This window comes from Anomaloglossus baeobatrachus, chromosome 10, assembly GCF_048569485.1.
Source record: "Anomaloglossus baeobatrachus isolate aAnoBae1 chromosome 10, aAnoBae1.hap1, whole genome shotgun sequence".
NCBI classification, from domain to species: domain Eukaryota; kingdom Metazoa; phylum Chordata; class Amphibia; order Anura; family Aromobatidae; genus Anomaloglossus; species Anomaloglossus baeobatrachus.
Genome location: NC_134362.1, coordinates 19,068,504 through 19,093,475, shown reverse-complemented (window position 1 = coordinate 19,093,475; position 24,972 = coordinate 19,068,504). Strand labels below are relative to the sequence as shown.

At 47.6% G+C, this 24,972-nt stretch overlaps 1 protein-coding gene across 1 annotated transcript in view; it reads right to left on the bottom strand.

Annotated features, from left to right (window-relative positions):
• Positions 1-24,972, bottom strand: part of LDLRAD3 (low density lipoprotein receptor class A domain containing 3) — a 175,865-nt gene that overhangs the window by 97,008 nt on the left and 53,885 nt on the right. The window contains exon 2 of the mRNA XM_075327057.1: positions 18,788-18,931. Coding sequence (XP_075183172.1) covers positions 18,788-18,931 — 144 coding nt within the window. The remainder of the gene's footprint in view (positions 1-18,787; positions 18,932-24,972) is intronic.

Genomic DNA, 24,972 nt, shown 5'->3' with positions numbered 1-24,972 from the left:
GTGCACAGCTAATTTTTTTTGCCATAGGTTTTGCTGGGGAATGTCTGCAGAAAGGTTACAAGAATTTCTCAAGAAATTTCTGCAGCAAAAACGGACCAAAAACGGACCAAAAACGCAGGTAAAAAACGCAGTGTGTGAACACAGCCTTAAACCGTGTGCTGTGAACCTTGGTGCCTGGATCCCGTGTCTTCTGCTGCGCAGCCGACCACGCTACCTCACATATGGTGGAGAATGCGGGCATGCCAGCCCAGTGAGGTGTAGCATCCATCCCTGGTGACCCAGCAGCACATGTCCTGGATTCGAGCGGCTATACTACAGCCCAAACCCGGCGACGCCATGGAGGACATACTAAAGCAGCTGGCTCAGGCTACTGCACAGCAACAACAGACGAATACACACCTGCTCCGGACGTTGGATCATCAGCAGCAATCCTTGAAATTGCAGGAACAGAGGCACCAAGAACAAATGGTTCTCCTGGCCAAGTCGATCCGTGCCGGACCGGCAGCAACAACCCCGGGATCGGGTGACGACGGCAGCGTCCGGAAAGCGGTGAGACAAGCGTTGCAAAAGATGACCCCGGGGGATGATGTGGAAGCGTTCCTGGCGGTGTTTGAGCGGGTGGCCGAGCGGGAAAAACTGCCGACCCCCCAGTGGGCTGAGGTATTGTCGCCCTTTCTGACGGGGGAGCCCCAAAAAGCGTACCTGGACCTCTGTACCGAGGACGCCATAGAATATGCGACTTTGAAAGCCGAAATACTGGCTCGGTTGGGGGTGAATACCTATGTACGGGCTCAGCGGGTAAATCAGTGGTTCTATGAGGAAGCCAAACCCGTACGCTCCCAGGCCTATGACTTGTTGCATCTCGTAAAAAAGTGGTTGCAGCCTGACACTCTGAGCCCGGCACAAATGGTGGAAAGGGTAGTAGTTGATCGTTTTGTGCGCACTTTACCCGTCACCATTCAACGGTGGGTAGGACAGGGCGACCCGAGTACCCTGGACCAATTAGTGTCCCTGGTGGAGCGGCATGTGGCTACGCAGGACTTGATACGGGACACTGAGACTTTGCGTGCCGCTCGTCGGTCCGGCCCCTCCAAGCCTCGGGCCAAGGACCCACCGCTGACACCGGTGCGGGAGACCGCTACCGTCCCTTCTGAGGCCGCGCCCGCCGTCCCTGAGGTCCGGAAGGCCATGTACCCTAAACGACAACTCGTCAAGGGGGTTACCTTCCCTATTAGATGTTGGCGGTGCCAGCGGGTGGGGCATATGGAAGCTCAGTGTCCACTCACCACGGAGCCCATGGATTGTGGGGTTACCCGGCGGGGTTCAATGTATGCTCAGGCGGTGTATACCGTGGACCTGGTCTCCCCGGAGACTGCGCCCCACTTGTGCCAAATACAGGTTAATGGATGTCCGGTTACAGGCTTGTTGGATTCCGGAAGCTTAGTGACCCTTGTGCGATCAACCCTAAGGGCTAACATAAAGGCCACAGGACGTACCGTGGGGGTGGTTTGCATACATGGGGAACGCCGAGACTATCCCACGGGGGTTGTCACCATCACAGCACCCTGCGGACAGGTGCAACATGAGGTGGAACTTATGAACTCTCTTCCCTATGATGTGATCCTAGGAAGGGATCTGCCGTATTTTTGGACTCTATGGAAGGGGCCTCCTAAGTCCCTTCAGGTATTGGACAGTCCGGGACCTGAGCCCGACAATCCCGAATCCGGGACGCCTGCCGTAGGGGTCCCCATGATAGGGACAGAATGTGAACCAGATAGGTCGCCCCTAGAGGTATTGGCAGGAGAGGCTGAGACGGTCGAGCCCATCCCGGAGTTGGAGGCGTCCCCGGATACGTTTGGGACAGCCCAACTCCAGGACCCTAAATTAATACATGCCCGGAGTCGGGTGACAGTAGTTGATGGGGTGGCACAGCTGCCCGGTGCCCAGGTAAGGTACCCCCATTTCGCTCTTAAGCAGGATTTACTCTACCGGGTAGATGAAATACGGGGCGTGGGGGTAGAGCAGTTGGTGGTGCCCCAGCCGTATCGCCAGCGGGTCCTCGACTTGGCTCATAAACATCTGATGAGTGGCCACCTGGGGGTCAAGAAAACGCAGGAGCGAATATTGCAAAGGTTCTATTGGCCCGGGGTCTTTGGGGAGGTAAAACGGTTCTGCGAAACCTGCCCGGAGTGTCAGCTTACCGCACCCCTGACCCACTTTCGCAGTCCGTTGGTACCGTTACCCATTATAGAAGTCCCTTTTGAACGGATAGGGATGGATCTGGTGGGGCCCCTCGTAAAGTCTGCTCGAGGGCACCAACACATCCTAGTGATCGTTGACTATGCCACTCGGTATCCAGAGGCGATACCTCTCAGACATACTGCGGCGAAGCTTATAGCTCGGGAGTTGTTTGCTGTGTTCTGCCGGGTGGGGTTGCCCAAGGAGATCCTTACGGATCAGGGGACCCCATTCATGTCTAAAGTGACCAAAGAGCTATGCCGGCTACTCCAGATCAAGCAGTTGCGTACGTCTGTGTATCATCCTCAGACGGATGGGTTAGTAGAACGATTCAATAAAACCCTGAAAACCATGCTCAAAAGGGTGATCTCCAAAGACGGGAAAGACTGGGATATGATGCTTCCCTATTTGATGTTTGCCATCCGTGAGGTGCCACAGGCATCCACGGGGTTTTCGCCTTTTGAATTGTTATACGGGCGACATCCCCGGGGATTGTTGGACCTGGCAAAGGAAACATGGGAGCAAGAGCCCACCCCCCATAAAAATGTGATTGAACACATTTTAGGAATGCAGAACCGCATAAGCGCGGTCATGCCAATTGTGAAGGAGCATTTACAGGAGGCTCAGGCCGCGCAAAGCGGCCGCTACAATAGACAAGCCACCGTGCGGACCTTTAAACCCGGGGATCGGGTGTTGGTATTAATCCCCACGGCGGAGAGTAAATTCCTGGCTCAGTGGCAAGGCCCCTACGAGATAAAGGAAAGAGTCGGGGTGGTCAACTATAAGGTATTGCAGCCCGGTAGGCGGAAACCTGAACAAATATACCATGTCAACCTATTAAAACCTTGGCAGGAACGGGAAAGCCTGATGGTTGATTTTTCCCCATCTCCCTCCTCTTCGGCTCGTTCAAATCCGGCTCCAGCGACCTCCGGAGAGGACGAACCGGAAGTAAGGATTGGAGAAGCCCTCACCAAGCAACAGAGGCGAGAGGCCAGACGGCTGGTTCAGCAGAACCCCGATGTTTTCTCCGAGCTGCCTGGTAGGACAAGTCTGATACGACATGACATGTTCACCGAGCCTCACCTGAAGGTACGCCTGAAGTCATACCGGGTACCGGAGGCTCGAAGACAAGCCATATCAGAGGAAGTGAAGACAATGCTACGACTAGGGGTCATCGAAAAATCCCGGAGTGAATGAGCTAGTCCGATTGTCCTAATACCAAAACCCGATGGCTCCTTAAGGTTCTGCAATGACTTTAGGAGATTGAACGAAATATCCAAGTTCGATCTCTACCCCATGCCCCGGGTGGATGAGCTGATTGATAGGCTGGGACAGGCGCGGTATTTTACCACGCTCGACCTGACCAAGGGGTACTGGCAGGTGCCACTGACGGAGTCCGCCAAGGAGAAAACCGCTTTTGTTACGCCGGAGGGTCTCTTCCACTATGTTGTCTTGCCTTTTGGGTTACATGGCGCTCCGGCCACGTTCCAGAGGTTGATGGACTTGGTGCTGGAACCCCACCAGGCGTATGCATCAGCATACCTTGATGACATCATTATTTACAGCTCCGAGTGGCAGACCCACTTGGAACAGGTACAAGCGGTGGTGGACGCGCTTCGAACAGCCGGACTGACAGCCAATCCCAAGAAATGTGCGTTGGGACTCACGGAAGCCTGCTACTTGGGCTACGTGATAGGCCAAGGAGTGATTAAGCCCCAAATTAACAAGGTTGAGGCGATCCAGAAGTGGCCTAGACCCCTGACCACGAAGCAGGTTAGGGCCTTCCTGGGTATCGTGGGGTACTACAGGAGGTTTGTAAGAGATTTTGCGGGACTATCAGCCCCCTTGACGGACCTTCTCAAAGGCAAGAAGTCCGTCATGGTGCGCTGGACTCCGCAAGCCGAGGACTCCTTCCGGGCCCTGAAGGGGGTCCTGTGCGGACAACCCGTTCTGGTCAACCCTGATTTCCGGAAGGAGTTTATAGTACAGACTGACGCCTCAGAGGTCGGCCTGGGGGCAGTGCTGTCTCAGGTGGTTCAGGGGGAGGAACACCCCGTCACCTTCTTGAGTAGGAAGCTCACCCCTCCCGAGCGGAATTACAGCGTAGTGGAGAAGGAGTGCCTGGCGATTAAATGGGCCTTGGAGTCCCTACGCTATTACCTGCTGGGACGGCAGTTTCGCTTGGTGACGGATCACTCTCCACTGGTCTGGATGAGGTCCGCCAAGGATCGGAATGCCCGGGTTACCCGATGGTTCCTTTCTCTGCAGAACTTCCGGTTTACGGTTGAACTCCGGGCCGGTAGGTTGCAGGGCAACGCCGATGCCTTGTCCCGCGGCCCGTGTTTGATGGCAGGAGTTCAACCCCGCACGCTTGAACTGAGGGGGGGGTATGTGAGACTGTGACCGGGGTTATCTATGACGGCCGGTATGTCTCGCCCCGGTTGTGCTCACTCCATGATAGAAAGTAACTCCACTCAGGGGTTAATGCTGTTTCCCTACAAGCTGAATGAAGGGTTAAAAGGAAACAGGAACAAGGGCCGGGTGTGAGGGAGTGAACACAACTTCCTGAGTTCTCTGCAGGAGATGTGGACTTTTGTTTGACTATTAAACCGTGTGCTGTGAACCTTGGTGCCTGGATCCCGTGTCTTCTGCTGCGCAGCCGACCACGCTACCTCACAATATAATAAATATATATATATATCTATATCTATATCTATAGTTATAGTTATAGATAGAATTTTTTTTTAATATATATATATATATATATATATATATATATATATATATATATATATATATATATATATATATATATATATATATATATATATATATATATATATATATATATATATTAAAAAAAAAATCTATATTATATATATATATGGAGCACTTACAAAATGACAATGCTTTATGGGTTTTTTTTTTTTTTGCAGAATGATTACAGGAATTCCTTTTTGTTACTTTTTGAGAACAATTAAATATTATCCTCTCACTGGAAACAGCGCGCCTCGTATCCAAACGCAGGTATGGTAAAGCAGCCTGGATGTGCACAGCGCTCTCATATTATAGCGAGTCGTCAGAGCCAGAACAGTAATTACCGCTACTTTACTTTTTAGTTTTAGACATAATAAAAGTAGTGTGTGATGGGTGTCATAAAATGGAGACCTGGAGGCTCTTTTTTTGGCTCGCAGCTGCTTTACCAACCCATTAGTGGATAAGGGGGGTAGATGCTAGGCTATGTGCGCACGCTGCATTTTTTCTGCCGCAAAAAAACGCACAAAAACGCACCCGCGGCAAATACGCAGTGGTAAAGACACACCGCATTTTACTGCTTTTTTTTGCGTTTTTGGCAGCGTTTTTAATTACTGCATTTTTTCCAATACGCAGAAAAAAACGGGAAAAAAAACACAAGAATTGACATGACCATTTTTTTTTTTTTAGCTCAAAAACACAGACAAACAAAACTGCACTGTGGCGGACAACAAAATAGAAACGTCATAGGCTTTGCTGGGGAAGCAGTCATGCAGTTTTGAGCCCCAAAACGCCCAAAAACGCACCGCAAAAACGCGATAAAAACGCAGTGTGCGCACATAGCCTAATGGTGGAGTTTAGCAATGGTTGAACAGAAACCTTTGCTAAATGCTTAGATTGTTGCAGTTGCTATTGACGGAATAATCTAACGGGTGTGTGACGCAGCGAGGGGTAGGGGAGCCTTGGCCTGGACCTTCTCTGCTAGTCCGGGTTTTTGGAGCATGGCCCGAGTTGCAGTTGCAGGGGTTAGGGTAGCATAAAGGGGCAGCAATAACTCCTCGGTGGGTTTTGGAAGGAAGCCTGCTTTGTGGGAGCATCATACATGTGGACTGGCATGTCCGGGCCCTATACTATGCTGTGTGATAAGCTGGACCTGTGCATTGCATTCCCATCTGATGTAAGACTGCCTTTCTTTCTTTCTTACCAGAGTGAATAAAACACAGAGTTGGACTGGAAACCTGTGTGTGCATCTTTACTGCCTACCCACAGGAGTTATACAGCCAGGATTGGAGAACTCTGGCTGCACGGCGGCTCAGTGGTTAGTGCTGCAGTCTGGTGGTGGCTCAGTGGTTAGCACTGCAGTCTTGTGGTGGCTCAGTGGTTAGCACCGCAGTCTTGTGGTGGCTCAGTGGTTAGCACTGCAGTCTTGTGGTGGCTCAGTGGTTAGCACTGCAGTCTTGCAGCGCTGGGGTCCTGGGTTGAAATCCCACCAAGGGACACCATCTGCAAGGAGTTTGTATGTTCTCCCCGTGTTTGCGTGGGTTTCCTCCGGGTTCTCCGGTTTCCTCCACACTCCAAAGACATACAGATAGGGACTCTAGATTGTGAGCCCCAATGGGGACAGTGTTGCCAATGTATGTAAAGTGCTGTGAAATTAAGAGCGCTATATAAATGAATAAAATTATTATTATTATTATCCCGGCTGCAGCAGGTGCAGCACGTCTGTACTGTATAGCCAGGGGGGCAATATAGGTTTTTAATATCTTTGTTGGTCTCATTAGGGGATATGAACCTCCAATTCCAACCTCTTAAATGCTGGAGACAAATTTAACAGCGGCATCTAAGAGGTTAATCTGCTGTGATCATTCCGATATCCATGCCGAATGGTCCGAGCACAGACTGGCGGCGCTTTCCCGAGCTGACGGACAGCTTCATATATTCCTATGAGGCGGTCACGCTCGGACTTGGAGACCGGTGACCAGTCGGCGCTTTGCGGTCCGAGATCAGACAGAAATCCGACGGACGTCTGAATGAGCCCTAACTCTGACTTTAAAGAGCTGATGTTTTCCAATAACTAGAACTCGGGACTTTATTGATCCCTTTCCTTGATCAGCTGGATGCATTTGGATTGAATGGATCCGGTCAGGATAGACGCTCTGTTCTGGTATCAATAATGCAGAATCAGCGGTTTTACCACTGCGGAGTCACAAATCCTAACCCCGTGGGAAGACGCCGAAGGAAAAGAGCAGACGTGTGGTCACAAGGTGTAGAATTCACTTTACATTGCAAATGTTGCCCTACGCCCCTCAAAAATGGATGAAAACAAACATCTACTTAGAACTGGGCATCACTCCTCTGTTACTCCTCCTGGAAATGTATAAATAAATGGACAGCTGTGTGCTGCCAGGAGGGGGACACATCAACATGACCATACTCGAGATATCTCTCAACTCAAAAGTAGTAAAGAGTTTCCAGACACCTCTGACCGCAGCTTCTGTCGCCTGAAAATAAAAGGATCGGTGTCCAAAATCCATCGGGGACAATCACGAGACCTCCATACACACCAGATAGTCGTCTGCTCCCACCGAAATCAGCCAGTATGGATGACTATGTAGTAAGGGGGCGTAACACTATCCAACCAGACTTTGATAAGGTGGTCCTTGGTAACATTCAGTGCATTTCTACATTTCCAGGAGGAATAACAGAGGAACAAAAAAGACAAGATACCCATCCATGGTAGGAGGAATCACACAGGCTGTGCATGACAGGAGAGAGGAGCATCCATGGTAGATTCTGCAGGAGGGGGAGGAGGAATCACACAGGCTGTGCATGACAGGAGAGAGGAGCATCCATGGTAGATTCTGCAGGAGGGGGAGGAGGAATCACACAGGCTGTGCATGACAGGAGAGAGGAGCATCCATGGTAGATTCTGCAGGAGGGGGAGGAGGAATCACACAGGCTGTGTATGACAGGAGAGAGGAGCATCCATGGTAGATTCTGGAGGAGGGGGAGGGGGAGGAGGAATCACACAGGCTGTGTATGACAGGAGAGAGGAGCATCCATGGTAGATTCTGCAGGAGGGGGAGGGGGAATCACACAGGCTGTGCATGACAGGAGAGAGGAGCATCCATGGTAGATTCTGCAGGAGGAGGGGGAGGGGGAATCACAGGCTGTGCATGACAGGAGAGAGGAGCATCATGGTAGATTCTGCAGGAGGGGGAGGGGGAATCACACAGGCTGTGTATGACAGGAGAGAGGAGCATCCATGGTAGATTCTGCAGGAGGGGGAGGGGGAATCACACAGGCTGTGTATGACAGGAGAGAGGAGCATCCATGGTAGATTCTGCAGGAGGGGGAGGGGGAAATCACACAGGCTGTGTATGACAGGAGAGGAGCATCCATGGTAGATTCTGCAGGAGGGGGAGGAGGAATCACACACAGGCTGTGTATGACAGGAGAGAGGAGCATCCATGGTAGATTATGCAGGAGGGGGAGGGGGAATCACACAGGCTGTGTATGACCAGAGAGGAGTATCCATGGTAGATTCTGGAGGAGGGGGAGGGGGAATCACACAGGCTGTGTATGACAGGAGAGAGGAGCATCCATGGTAGATTCTGGAGGAGGGGGAGGAGGAATCACACAGGCTGTGTATGACAGGAGAGAGGAGCATCCATGGTAGATTCTGCAGGAGGGGGAGGAGGAATCACACAGGCTGTGCATGACAGGAGAGAGGAGCATCCATGGTAGATTCTGGAGGAGGGGGGAAATCACACAGGCTGTGTATGACAGGAGAGAGGAGCATCATGGTAGATTCTGGAGGAGGGGGAGGAGGAATCACACAGGCTGTGTATGACAGGAGAGAGGAGCATCCATGGTAGATTCTGGAGGAGGGGGAGGGGGAATCACACAGGCTGTGCATGACAGGAGAGGAGTATCCATGGTAGATTCTGGAGGAGGGGGAGGAGGAATCACACAGGCTGTGCATGACAGGAGAGAGGAGCATCCATGGTAGATTCTGGAGGAGGGGGAGGGGGAATCACACAGGCTGTGTATGACAGGAGAGGAGCATCCATGGTAGATTCTGCAGGAGGGGGAGGGGGAATCACACAGGCTGGTGTATGACAGGAGAGGAGTATCCATGGTAGATTCTGGAGGAGGGGGAGGGGGAATCACACAGGCTGTGTATGACAGGAGAGGAGCATCCATGGTAGATTCTGGAGGAGGGGGAGGGGGAATCACACAGGCTGTGTATGACAGGAGAGGAGCATCCATGGTAGATTCTGCGGAGGGGGAGGGGGAATCACACAGGCTGTGTATGACAGGAGAGGAGTATCCATGGTAGATTCTGGAGGAGGGGGAGGGGGAATCACACAGGCTGTGTATGACAGGAGAGAGGAGCATCCATGGTAGATTCTGCAGGAGGGGGAGGGGGAATCACACAGGCTGTGTATGACAGGAGAGGAGCATCCATGGTAGATTCTGCAGGAGGGGGAGGGGGAATCACACAGGCTGTGTATGACAGGAGAGAGGAGTATCCATGGTAGATTCTGGAGGAGGGGGAGGAGGAATCACACAGGCTGTGTATGACAGGAGAGAGGAGCATCCATGGTAGATTCTGCAGGGAGGAAATCACACAGGCTGTGTATGACAGGAGAGAGGAGCATCCATGGTAGATTCTGCAGGAGGAGGAATCACACAGGCTGTGTATGACAGGAGAGAGGAGCATCCATGGTAGATTCTGCAGGAGGGGGAGGGGCACACAGGCTGTGTATGACAGGAGAGGAGCATCCATGGTAGATTCTGGAGGAGGGGGAGGGGGAATCACACAGGCTGTGTATGACAGGAGAGAGGAGCATCCATGGTAGACTCTGCGGAGGGGGAGGGGGAATCACACAGGCTGTGTAAGACAGGGGAGAGAGGAGCATCCATGGTAGATTCTGCAGGAGGGGGAGGGGGAATCACACAGGCTGTGTATGACAGGAGAGAGGAGCATCCATGGTAGATTCTGTGGAGGGAGGAGGAGGAATCACACAGGGTGTGCATGAGAGGAGAGGAGCATCCATGGTAGATTCTGCAGGAGGGGGAGGGGGAATCACACAGGCTGTGCATGACAGGAGAGGAGCATCCATGGTAGATTCTGCAGGAGGGGGAGGAGGAATCACACAGGCTGTGTATGACCAGAGAGGAGCATCCATGGTAGATTCTGCAGGAGGGGGAGGGGGAATCACACAGGCTGTGTATGACAGGAGAGAGGAGCATCCATGGTAGATTCTGTGGAGGGAGGAGGAGGAATCACACAGGCTGTGTATGACAGGAGAGAGGAGCATCCATGGTAGATTCTGGAGGAGGGGGAGGGGGAATCACACAGGCTGTGTATGACAGGAGAGAGGAGCATCCATGGTAGATTCTGTGGAGGGAGGAGGAGGAATCACACAGGCTGTGCATGACAGGAGAGAGGAGCATCCATGGTAGATTCTGCAGGAGGGGGGAGGGGGAATCACACAGGCTGTGTATGACAGGAGAGGAGCATCCATGGTAGATTCTGCAGGAGGGGGAGGGGGAATCACACAGGCTGTGTATGACAGGAGAGGAGCATCCATGGTAGATTCTGCAGGAGGGGGAGGGGGAATCACACAGGCTGTGTATGACAGGAGAGGAGCATCCATGGTAGATTCTGCAGGAGGGGGAGGGGGAAATCACACAGGCTGTGTATGACAGGAGAGGAGCATCCATGGTAGATTCTGCAGGAGGGGGAATCACACAGGCTGTGTATGACAGGAGAGGAGCATCCATGGTAGATTCTGCAGGAGGGGGAGGGGGAATCACACAGGCTGTGTATGACAGGAGAGAGGAGCATCCATGGTAGATTCTGTGGAGGGAGGAGGAGGAATCACACAGGCTGTGCATGACAGGAGAGAGGAGCATCCATGGTAGATTCTCAGGAGGGGGAGGGGGAATCACACAGGCTGTGTATGACAGGAGAGGAGCATCCATGGTAGATTCTGCAGGAGGGGGAGGGGGAATCACACAGGCTGTGTATGACAGGAGAGAGGAGCATCCATGGTAGATTCTGGAGGAGGGGGAGGGGGAATCACACAGGCTGTGTATGACAGGAGAGGAGCATCCATGGTAGATTCTGCAGGAGGGGGAGGGGGAATCACACAGGCTGTGTATGACAGGAGAGAGGAGCATCCATGGTAGATTCTGTGGAGGGAGGAGGAGGAATCACACAGGCTGTGTATGACAGGAGAGAGGAGCATCCATGGTAGATTCTGCAGGAGGGGGAGGGGGAATCACACAGGCTGTGTATGACAGGAGAGGAGCATCCATGGTAGATTCTGCAGGAGGGGGAGGGGGAATCACACAGGCTGTGTATGACAGGAGAGGAGCATCCATGGTAGATTCTGCAGGAGGGGGGAATCACACAGGCTGTGTATGACAGGAGAGGAGCATCCATGGTAGATTCTGCAGGAGGGGGAGGGGGAATCACACAGGCTGTGTATGACAGGAGAGAGGAGCATCCATGGTAGATTCTGTGGAGGGAGGAGGAGGAATCACACAGGCTGTGCATGACAGGAGAGAGGAGCATCCATGGTAGATTCTGGAGGAGGGGGAGGGGGAATCACACAGGCTGTGTATGACAGGAGAGAGGAGCATCCATGGTAGATTCTGTGGAGGGAGGAGGAGGAATCACACAGGCTGTGCATGACAGGAGAGAGGAGCATCCATGGTAGATTCTGGAGGAGGGGGAGGGGGAATCACACAGGCTGTGTATGACAGGAGAGAGGAGCATCCATGGTAGATTCTGGAGGAGGGGGAGGGGGAATCACACAGGCTGTGTATGACAGGAGAGGAGCATCCATGGTAGATTCTGTGGAGGGAGGAGGAGGAATCACACAGGCTGTGTATGACAGGAGAGAGGAGCATCCATGGTAGATTCTGCAGGAGGAGGGGGAGGGGGAATCACAGGCTGTGCATGACAGGAGAGAGGAGCATCCATGGTAGATTCTGCAGGAGGGGGAGGGGGAATCACACAGGCTGTGTATGACAGGAGAGAGGAGCATCCATGGTAGATTCTGCAGGAGGGGGAGGAGGAATCACACAGGCTGTGTATGAGAGGAGAGGAGCATCCATGGTAGATTCTGCAGGAGGGGGAGGGGGAATCACACAGGCTGTGTATGACAGGAGAGAGGAGCATCCATGGTAGATTCTGTGGAGGGAGGAGGAGGAATCACACAGGCTGTGCATGACAGGAGAGAGGAGCATCCATGGTAGATTCTGCAGGAGGGGGAGGGGGAAATCACACAGGCTGTGTATGACAGGAGAGAGGAGCATCCATGGTAGATTCTGGAGGAGGGGGAGGGGGAATCACACAGGCTGTGTATGACAGGAGAGAGGAGCATCCATGGTAGATTCTGTGGAGGGAGGAGGAGGAATCACACAGGCTGTGTATGACAGGAGAGGAGCATCCATGGTAGATTCTGGAGGTGGGGGAGGGGGAATCACACAGGCTGTGTATGACAGGAGAGAGGAGCATCCATGGTAGATTCTGGAGGAGGGGGAGGGGGAATCACACAGGCTGTGTATGACAGGAGAGAGGAGCATCCATGGTAGATTCTGTGGAGGGAGGAGGAGGAATCACACAGGCTGTGTATGACAGGAGAGAGGAGCATCCATGGTAGATTCTGTGGAGGGAGGAGGAGGAATCACACAGGCTGTGCATGAGAGGAGAGGAGCATCCATGGTAGATTTGTATGGGAGATACATGTGTGGCTCACACGCCAGTACTGAGCCCAGAACACGGCCATTGGCCCATTTATAATGTCCCTGGCGGCCCCCCGCTGACAGTTTTGGGTGTACATGCTTTATTTTCCAAGACACCAACTATGTAATGGGCTCGGGTCTGGAGAGAATAGTCTTCTCTACAGATCTGTCACTATTCCGCGTCCCCGAGCTGCAGACCATTATCTATTTGCCATCAAGGAAAATCAGTTGTGAAGGAGCCGTCGAGGAAGCGGTGTCTGCGGCTGCGGCTATCACAGAACCGCGCGCTGCAGCCGGGATTCACATGAAATGATAAAAGAGCAGATCACAACAGCTTCGCCTTAGGAAAGCCTCAGACGGCTGTCGCTTTGCGTCATCTCCGGCACAATATTATATATACACACACTAGGTTCATTCATAGGACCGAGAGCTCTGGATAAGCAATGGGATGTGCAATCTAGGGACAACGATGTAGTACTGCCCTGGACCAGCAGAGGCAGCAGAGGCACATGAGAAGTAACAGTAACTGCAAGAAGTCACATGTGCAACAATGTAACAGATCCTGGGCCCCGTGATCATTCCAGAGTTTGGGCTTCTAGTAAAAGTATTTATGAAGTAACACGCATTTGTCATAATAGTATTCACTTACTGCACTAAGAAAAAGTCTGCAACACTGAAGATCTTGCTATGAAGGAAAACGTTCTTTTGAGCTAAATAAATTGGCAGCTCCAATCTTTTTCCTGTACTAAGTTTTGCTACAATGTATCAGTGCAGATAAAAATGTAGGAGCCCTTGAGTCCTGACAGTCCTACTGAAGGAAGATGGCCCGGAAAAGATTAACTCATGTAACACATTCTTTGTTTCAGAGACCTCTGGTAACAGGTTAAACTGGGTTTCCAAATTGTCTCTCCAGTAAAGGAGACAAACTCTAGCGCAGCGCCACCTATTGGAAGTAGCGATCCTAAAAGTCACAAGTGGATTTTTAACAATCCTTTGCAATATGACTCAGGATATATAAGCCAGATCAGAATCCCAATTTGCAGACACGGTGTTTCGGGGTGCTTGCACCTCGTCAGTGCAAAGTATGGGGGTTTCTGATCTGGCTCATGAGAAAACTGAGTTTCCAATAATTCTCAAGAAGCCGCCTCATCCGGGGTCCTGGGACCCTCTGGTAAAGTTCATCTGGGGTTCCAATGATTTCCCGATGGGGGGACCCCTCTGGCAGCCCCCCTATCCGGGTGGGGGTCCTCCGGTAGCCACTTCATCCAGGGGAGGAGGGGGGGTGTCCCTGGCAGCCGCACCATCCGTGGGGGGAAACCAGGGGCTTCGCCGGGTGTATATCATTTTATATTGTTGCACAGCCAATTCAGTGACGACGAAAAGATCATAAAAACTGGGGGAAACAAACTACAAAGTATATTAAAATGACTGTGTCATTTACATAAAACGCCTTAATCTACACGGATACACAATGGGGACAGGGGGGAGATTGGCGCGTCTGTTGCTGATGTATTTAGGTCACCGAGATAGACTAGACCAGATACAATGCCAAGGCTGGATTTACACGGTCTGATCAAACTGCAGCAAAACTCAGGGTTTATAATCAATTTTGCAAAAATCGTGACTGCGCTGGGTGCAGGTTTTCTACCCGTAGTGAGAAAAATAGAAATTGTTCCCTCCGCAAGCAAAAGAGATGCATAACACACTCCAAAGACATACAGATAGGGACTTTAAATTGTGAGCCCCAATGGGGACAGTGTTGCCAATGTAAGTAAAGCGCTGTGGAATTAATAGCGCTATATAAAATAATAATAATAATAATTTTATTCAAACACAGCACCATGGACAAAAAGAAATCAAACTGTATAGTCACAAATCTGTCTGCAGAATACAAGCTGCTGGTGGTAGTCTGCATTCTGCCATAATACATTCGGTGATTAATACACAGATTTCACTGCTCTCAAACAAGCTCCCAAAAAAGCCAATAATAGGAGCATAAAGTGGCGGTTAATCCCTCAGCAATAGTCAATTGTTTTTTTTTTACTGCGGTCATTACGGGATTTATTATGTAGAACTGTATTTTGAAGATGCCGTGGATAAGTCCCAGTGATCGGCTGATTAATCACAACTTCTGCAGAGAACGGAAGAGACTACGATCCGGGCCGTATGACCCCATAAGTGTGACTGCCCCATGATACCAAAAGGAGCCCCCAATTTAATGGGGGTCACAAGGTTTCAGAGGGAACATGGTAAAGGACTGGTGGACGACTGCGCAATAGATGAAGGAAAATCCGCAGGTAAAAAAAAAAAAAAAAAAAAAAATTTAGTGTGTTCACGCATAGAGAAAGAGCATTTAACACAAAACATATCCGGTAACAAAGACAGCAGAACTAATAGTAAAAGCAAAGAGTTCAATGTCTCAATATAAACAAATACACACACAAAAATAAAGATATAGGTAGATGGATAATATTCTGCTGATATGCGATGTCCTCCCCCTATATAGTATAAATTTGCACCCTTTAGTGCCTTTCATGTGGCACTAAAGGGTGCTTAACCTAATAATCAGTGATAAGCGGTGGCATTCCTGACGTCACCGCTCATCAGCGGTCCAGGTCTCGTTGAGCACAATGTGAGCCGGGAGTGGCTGCTGCTCAAAGTCTATGGAGCCTCGTGCTGAGGCGCTATGGACTTTGATCTAAGTACTCAAGGAATGTTGTGGAAACCGCTGGACTACGTCGGAGCTGGGAACTTTGCTTTCTAATACATTAGTGAATGAGGGATAGTTTATTTTGTATTTCTCTCTTTTTATATCTTTAAGGCTTCCATTTATGGACTACACCGGGTTTCCCCGGGGCTATGGCAGACTCCCCCGGGGCTGCGTCGGACTCCCCCGGGGCTGCGTCGGACTCCCCCGGGGCTGCGTCGGACTCCCCCGGGGCTGCGTCGGACTCCCCCGGGGCTGCGTCGGACTCCCCCGGGGCTGCGTCGGACTCCCCCGGGGCTGCGTCGGACTCCCCCGGGGCTGCGTCGGACTCCCCCGGGGCTGCGTCGGACTCCCCCGGGCCTGCGTCGGACTCCCCCGGGCCTGCGTCGGACTCCCCCGGGACTACATCAGATTCCCCGGACTATGGCGGACCTACATGGGGTGGTTGTTTTTTTTTTGTTTGTTTTTTTTAATAAAATGGTGACCCTCAGAAACTGTGGGGGGGGGAGCGTTTTTGTTTTGTTTTTTTCCAAAAAACTATGTGTTTTGGGTTTTTTTACCTACCTAGGAGGAGAACTCAATCAGGCTGAGAGCATAGACATTTACCCATTGTAAGCCGGGATAATCTGGGGGATTGTGGCACCGAAGTGCTCAATGTAGCACAAACCCAGAGATATCAATTGATTTTGCAGAAAATTGGGGCTGTACCTTGAAATCTACTTGAAGGGAGATTCCATAATTTTGGTAAGAGCTCAATCATGTGACTGTAGAGCGGTTGTATTTTGTTGTCCACATTTTGAATGTAAATCCCAGCTGGACGGTGCGTCTCCGGATCCAAACTGACAGCATCACAAGCAAATATGAGGCTGATGTACGAGGCCGTGGTCGGCTGAAGGCTGTGTGCACACAGTTTTTTGAGCACACGAAACCTTATGCCAGCAAAATCAATGAGACTCCTGAAGAAGTTTTGTACACATGTTGCTTTTTTTTCCCCCTGCAGAAGAAAAACTGCTGCATGTGAATTCTTGGTGCATTTTTGATATTTTTCCACCCCAAATGCACTGAAAAACGCAGTGTTTTTCCTGCCAAGAGATGCAGATTTAGTGCAACCAAATACTCAGTGTGCACACATAGTCTTAGGTGGCACTAAAGGTAAAACAAGGTTGCTCCAGTCTTCAGAAACTATGTATAAAGTCTTACAAACTTTTTACAGTCGTTTCTGGCAGAGTTTTCAGCAGTCTCATTATCATCAGAGGCAGTATTACGACGACAGTTTACATGACCATACATAGCTGATAACACAAGATCCACTAATCACAATAGTTGTCACAGCTCATCCCCTTCCTCTCCCTTCACATTGATCTCAATGACACATGCTTATTAGATGCTTCAATACAAATGATAGTGTCTGAGACTGTTCATTGTGGCTAATGTAGGTGAGAAAGCTGAAGTCTAAAAGAGCCCAAGTGGCCGGTGTAAATATTGGAAGATTTCTATTTTTTTTAAGTTTTTAAATACAGATTGTAATTTAGGGGAAAAAAATATTGCAAAAAATAAAATCTAATAAAATATAATAATAATATTATTAATTATATTTATAATTTTATTAAAATATTAAAAAAATATTAAAATAAAATAATAATAATAACATATTTATTATTTTATTGAATTTATATTATATTATTAATATTATTATTTTAATAATATATAATAATAATATTATGTATTAATAACAATAATAATAACAATAGTACTAAAAATAATAGTACTAAAAAATAGCACTAAAAATAATAGTACTAAAAAGAATAGTAAAATAATAAAATAGTAATAAAATATTAATAATAATAGTACTAAAAAGAATAGTACTAAAAATAATAGTACTAAAAAGAATACTAAAAATAATAATAAAATAGTAATAAAATATTAACAATATTAATAATAGTACTAAAAATAATAGTACTAAAAAATAGCACTAAAAATAATAGCACTAAAAATAAATAACAATAATAAAAAAAGTAATAAAATAAATAAAATAGTAATAATAATAATCCAATGTTAAAATTGCAACATTTCTAAATAATACAAATCATGAGATGAAAAAAAAAAAAACCCAATACAAAACGATATTAACAATAGGTCATTTTCTAATGATGCATTGCCTATAAAGTGGGCTGTCCAGGATTGGAAAAACATGGCTGATAACAGCGCCACAGCTGTCCATTGGATATGTTTGGTATTGCATCTAAGCAGCAAGTAAGGCTATGTTCACATGTCCTGTAGTCACTAGTGATGAGCGAGTACTAAAAAGCTCGGGTGCTCGAGGCTCGGGCCGAGCATCCCAAGATACTCGTGTACTCGGCCCGAGCACCGAGCCCAATGTTATCCTATGGGAGACCCGAGTATTTTTGTGAAATGACCACCGGCAGCATGTAGAAACCATAAAACTGTAAATTAAAAAAAAAAACGTGCGTGTGTGTGTAAGCGTGCATATATATATATATACACGCGGAGTGGAGTGCGGGAGGGGCCGTAGCCGAGCGGGGAAGTGTTGGGCTAAAGGCACGGTCATTCTGTGAGGGCCGGCCAAGCACTGCAATTCCACAAGTAACAGGGCTGTGGCATTGCGGTCTGCCAGCCAATCCCTGCATGAGGGCTGGCTCTCAAAAGAGCGCCAACATGAAGACCACGAGTACAGCACGAGTATCGCGAAATTACTCGGTACCCGCCGAGTAGCCCGAGTACAGTGATACTCGTGCGAGTACCGAGTAGTGACAAGCATACTCGCTCAACACTAGTAGTCACCCATTAGAACAGATCCATAGGGAAATTGATTTCTGCCGGATCCGTTTTTTTAACATGGGAGTCTATGGACAACAGATCCGTTAACGAATTGCTATTTAGTCATCCATTGTACTTGCATTTGTAACGGATTAGTTGTTTTCTTAACGGATCTGTTACAAATGGACAATAGATAGCTAATCAATTATCAGATCCGTTGTCCATAGACTCCCATGTTAAAGTTAAAAACGGATCCAGCCGACATCTGTTCGGTAACAGAAAAAAAAGTCGTGTTTTCAGAACTTTTTTGCAAACGGATCTCTAATGGATCAGTGATAGCAGATGATTACAGGGCATGTGCACCGGCCTAACTGTGCATGAGCTGCAATATCTTGCACTACCTCTGTTTCTAAAGATGGCGTCATACCGGTCCCATCAGCCAAGGTTTTCTAGTTCTACAAAAACCCACCATATTCCGTCATTATTGGGGGAAAAAATAAATAAAATAAATAAATAAATAAATAAGAACGCATAAATTCAACTTACGACATTCTTTTTCATCGCTCTCATCAAAGCAGTCGGGTAAGCCATCGCACTGCCAGCTCCCCGGAATACAGTCCCCGCTGCTGCACATGAAGTTCCCAGGGATGTTACATCTTGTGCCATTGCTCCCTGGTATCAGCTGTCCTTCTGTAAGACAATGGAGGAGATGAATGCATCAGGTGACTGACACTACAAGACAAGATAACCGGCCAATGGTAATTAAGAGATTTATAGAAGCTCCTGGGCTATTTACTATGGATCATTGAGGAAGAGGAGGCGTCCATCAGTTGACACTTACTTTCTTACAATATTCACTGTATAAACCAAAATAGATGCTTTTTAGGAAAATACCTGGTTAGCACAACGCTCCCTCAAAAGGGATTGGTCAGAAGATTTCACAATACAAATGTCATATATTGATAAATAGATCTCTTCGACCCAATGAGGCTGGTGTACTTACTTTGAAATCTCATGTCAATGCTCTCTCAAAAGGGATCTGTCAGACTTTGTCACAATGCAAATGGCATATATTAATAAATTACTTTCTTAGACCCAATGAGGCTGGTGTACTTACTTTGAAAATCCAGGTCAATGCTGCCTCAAAAGGGATCAGTCATAAGATTTCACAATGCAAATGGCATATATTGATATATAGATCTCTTGGACCCGATGAGGCTGGTGTACTTACTTTGAAAATCAATGACATAAGGGTTGTACAATCCAGATATTAAATGGAGCATTTTCGGACTCTGGCTCTAGCTAGTCTCCTAAATTACGTATCTTAATATCAGGGGTGGGGAGGGATAATGCACCATTGTGACAACTTGTTGTAAGATTATGGTGTTTTTTTCAATTTGGGGACAAACCTGCCTCGTTTGCATTAATTGCATAGTTCATATGGTTGAAAAAAAGGACATGTCCAACGTGTTCAACCAAGGGACAGGAGAGGATAAAGGGAAGGAGCAAGGGCACAACCTCAATGCATATACATACAGTCACCATCTTTTCCTCCAGATCCCAATTTTCGATCCACTGGATCAAACATACAGAAAAGGGCTTTACATAATCACTTTTGTTACTTCTCAACAGCATCTAAGCCTTTCTTGTATCCATTGTTGGTTCACAGTGTCTCTGCTCCACAGATTAATATTTGGGGTAAAGAAGCCGTGTATCCTCTGGAGATTGAGCCGCTTTACAGGAGGAGGGAGTGATCCTGCTTTTTGGGGCGTTTACAAGAAACCACTTTTGACCACATTTTTGTATTTGATATTTACGTAAGTGAACGAGTTAATAATGTCCTCCCTTGAGACTAAATAAATGTAATTCTTTTGATCTTTTCTCATAGCCTCAGTTTTGTGGTTCTTCTTTGTACCTTTAGCTCCACGGTGTCCTCCTTTTTATGAGCTGGTGCCCAGAAGTGAGCGGCATATTCTAGATGAGGTCCCGCAAAGGCTACTTTCACACATCCGGTTTCAGCAGTGAGGCTCAATCCGGCTGTGAAACCTATGCAACGGATGCTGCGAAAACACCGCATCCTTTGCATACGTTTTTACATGCGGCCCGTCCGTTTTATTCCGGTTGCGGCACGCTACTGAGCATGCGCAGTGGAAAATACCGCATGCGGCGTCCGGATGCGTTTTTTCCGCATCGCGCCGCATCCGGCATCCATAGGCATGCATTGAAAAATGCGCCGCAGCGGCCGGATGCGGCGCGATGCGTTTTTTTTTTGCCGGAGCAAAAAACGTTGCAGGCAACGTTCCATCCGGCCGCGGCATCGGCTAAATCTGCCGCATGCGGCAAAAACCGGACCGAACGCAAGCCCATGCGGCACAATACGGCACTAATGTAAGCCTATGCAAAAAAACCGCAACCGGCGGCAAAAAAAACGGTTGCGGTTTTTCTGCAGAGCGCCGTATTGTGCCGCAGAGCAAAAACCGGATGTGTGAAAGTAGCCTAAGGCTGCTTTCACACATCAGTTTTTTTTGCCATCAGGCACAATCCGGCAAAAACATGAAAAAACTGATCCGGCGTCTATTGTCGCCGGATCCGTTTTTTCCCCCCATAGACTTTCATTAGGGCCGGATTGTGCCGGATGGCCTTGCGTTTCATCAGCAAAATTTACTTCTCCGGCAGCCGGATCAAACATTGAAGGGAACGTTTTTGTGTCCGGCAAAAAAAAAAAAAAACGGATCGTGCCGGATATGGCGCTGTATGGCATGGTTTATAATAAAGCCTATGGACGCCGGATCCAGCGTAATGCGGCAAGAAACGGATCTAGCCCCCGGATCAGTTTTTTTTTCACTGAGCATGCTCAGTATCACACCGGATCTGTCAAAAAACTGAAGGAACTGATGGAAAAAACTGATGCAACTGATCTGTTTTTTCGCCGGATCCGTCGCATCAGTTTTTTCGCCGGATTGTGCCTGATGCCAAAAAACTGATGTGTGAAAGCAGCCTAAAGGCTTCATAAAGTGGTAGTGTCGTGTTCTGTCCCGCGAGTCCATGCCTCGGCTGACACATGGCAGTATCAGAAGCCGCTGATTGACACTGCATGCTGTTATTCTATAACAAGTACACGCAGATCCTTCTCTACCAGTGCCTCTCCTAGTTTTATTATGGGCGATGCCTCATTTGCTTGCACATTGTTATTGCTCAGGTCCATAACTTCACATTTCTGCCCTTCACACCTCATCTTTGATGCCCAAAACACTCAGTTTGTCCAAGTCAGCCTGTAACTGATGAACATCTTCCATTGACTGCACTATACAATAAAGTTTGGCGTTGTCTACAAAAATAGAAGAAAAAAAAACAGTGATAATCCCATCATCAATTTAACCCCTTCAGCCCCCGGGCACTTTCCGTTTTTGCGTTTTTGTTTTTTGCTCCCCTTCTTCTGAGAGGCGTAACATTTTTATTTTTCCATCAATCTTGCCATATGAGGGCTTGTTTTTTGCGGGACAAGTTGTACTTTTAAATGAAACCATAAGTTTTACCATATAGTGTACTGGAAAACGGCAAAAAAATTCCAAGTGCGGAAAAATTGCAAAAAAAGTGTGATCGTACAATAGTTTTTGAGATATTTTATTCACTGTGTTCACTATATGGTAAAACTGAGGTATCTATGTGATGCCTCAGGTCGGTGCGAGTTTGTAGACACCAAACATGTATAGGTTTACTTGTATCTAAGGGGTTAAAAAAATTCACAAGTTTGTCCAATAAAAGTGGCGCACGTTTTGCGCCATTTTCCGAAACACGTAGCGTTCTTATTTTTAAGGATCTATGGCTCAGTGATGGCTTATTTTTTGCGTCTCGAGCTGACGTTTATAAATGGTACCATTTTTGCGCAGATGCTACGTTTTGATCGCCTGTTATTGCATTTTGCGTAAAACTTGCGGCGACCAAAAAACGTAATTTTGGCGTTTGGAATTTTTTTGCGACTACGCCGTTTACCAATCAGATTAATTGATTTTATATTTTGATAGATCGGGCATTTCTGAACGCGGCGATACCAAATATGTGTATATTTATTTATTTATTTAACCCTTTAATTTTCAATGGGGGGAAAGGGGGGTGATTTGAACTTTTAGGTTTTTTGTTTTTTTTTTTATTTTTTAAAACTTTTTTTTTTACTTTTTTTTTTATTTTACTAGTCCCCCTAGGGGGCTATAGCGATCAGCAATCCGATTGCTGATCGCTATCTGCTGATCACAGCTTTACCGCTGTAATCAGCAGATTCAGTCACTTTGGTTTTCCCTCTGCTCTTGGCCGAGGGAAAATGAAAGTGAAACTTCGTAGCTGCAGGCGTCATCACATGACCCTGTGCTACGATGGCAACCACCGATAGTCACGTGATAACACACGTGACTTCCGGTGGGGGCGGCGGTGAGTAACAAACATGGCCGCGCGCATTTAAATCTTGCTGCCAGACTTTGGCAGCAAGATTTAAGGGGTTAATGGCCGCGGGTGGAAGCGATTCCACCCGCGGCTAGCAGGCACACATGTCAGCTGTTGAAAACAGCTGATATGTGTGCCGATCCACGCCGCCTGCCCGCGGCAGGGGGCGGGGCTTAACGGGACACGATCCTGGACGGATAGATCCGTCCAAGGTCGTGAAGGGGTTAATTAATAAATGGACTCGGCACTCAGCTTTATGACCAGACTATTCAGCACGGCCCTCATGGTGCAATATTTGAGCCAGTCGATCTAATTACAAAGCTTACTTTCTAAGCCTATAGACCTTAAAGAGGTTTTCGACTGCTACTGTGATCCCCTTTCTTTTATCCTAACCCTTCCTAACTAACACGTTTCCAAGTATACTTTTCCTGTAAGCTTATCCCTAAGGACCCTTTCATACTGTGTTATTACCTGCATTCAGTGGTCCTGTCAGAGCTTTTATCCGAACCACCCCCCCTCCCCGCAAAACAGGTCTCAGACGCATGCGCCGACGGGCCCATTGACTGTAAGGCTACTTTCACACATCAGTTTTCTGCATTCAGGCACAATCCTTTTTTTTCCTGATCCAAAGGATCCGGCCAAAAAATGTAAAACCGTATCTACCGGATCCGGTTTTTAACGGATCCGTTATGCCGGATGTGTACAAAACCGGATCCGGTGGATACGGTTTGCATCCGTTTTTGCATCCGGTTTGTCCTTTTTTTTGAAGGATCAGCTTTTTTAATTAATTTTGGTGCATGCGCAGTTTACAAAAACGGATCCGGTAGCCGCCTCCATTTTTTACCGCATTGCGCCGAATCCGGCGTCCATAGGCTTTCATTGGAAAACATGCCGTATCGCGCCGGATCCGGCGCGATGCGGTTTTTTTTGCCGGACAAAAAAAACGTTGCAAGACACGTTGCCTCCGGCCGCCGCTTTGATAAATTTTGCCGCATCCGGAAAAAAAACGGATGCAACGCAAAGCCATCAGGTACAATCCGGTAACAATGCAAATCTATGGGGATAAAACGGATGCGGTACCGGATCCGTTTAACCCGGTTTTTTCCAGATTGTACCTGATGGAAAAAAACTGATGTGTGAAAGTAGCCTAATACAGCAGACAGTCACCGCGTGATCTGTCTTGCACCATTTTCGGACATATACACTTTCTGCAGGCGGACACCCAGACGTAATGGACTGTGTCTGGGTGTCCGCCTGCAGAAAACGTATATGTGCCCAAAAATGGTGCAGGACAGAGGACACGGCGACTGTCTGCTACATTACAGTCAATGGCTCAGTCAGTGCATGCATCCGAAACCTGTTTTGCGGGGGGAGGGGGGTTTAGATGGAGGCCCGGACATCAGGGCTGTGGAGTCAGTAAACCAAACCTTCGACTCCTCAATTTCTCTTGCACCGACTCCGACATATAGTGCTTATAGTTAGGTGAAAAATGTATTGTAATACATGAACATGTGAATGTGAACATCAGACATTTAATAATATGGAACATAAAATATATTTATTGGATACAACTTTAGAACACAAAAAACTGTAATAAACTGTAAATATGTAATACACTATGTAATATACAGTAGATTACATATATATCTTCTGTGTGTGTATGTATAATTATATATATATATATATATATAGATAGATATATGTACGTACGTACGTACGTACGTACGTACAGACAGACATACGTACGTACAGGCATATATATATATACACACACATACATATATATATATATACACACACATACATATACATATATATATACACACATATATATATATATATATATATATATATATATATATACACACACGTACACATACACAGTGCCTACAAGTAGTATTCAACCCCCTGCAGATTTGGCAGGTTTGATAAGAAACAAGAGCAGGATTTATTAACAGATGCATAAATCTTACAAACCAACAAGTTATGTTGCTCAGTTAAATTTTAATAAATTTTCAACATAAAAGTGTGGGTCAATTATTATTCAACCCCTAGGTTTAATATTTTGTGGAATAACCCTTGTTTGCAATTACAGCTAATAATCGTCTTTTATAAGACCTGATCAGGCCGGCACAGGTCTCTGGGGTTATCTTGGCACACTCCTCCATGCAGATCTTCTCCAAGTTATCTAGGTTCTTTGGGTGTCTTATGTGGACTTTAATCTTGAGTTTTCAATTGGGTTAAGGTCAGAAGACTGACTAGGCCACTGCAACACCTTGATTTTTTTTCCCTCT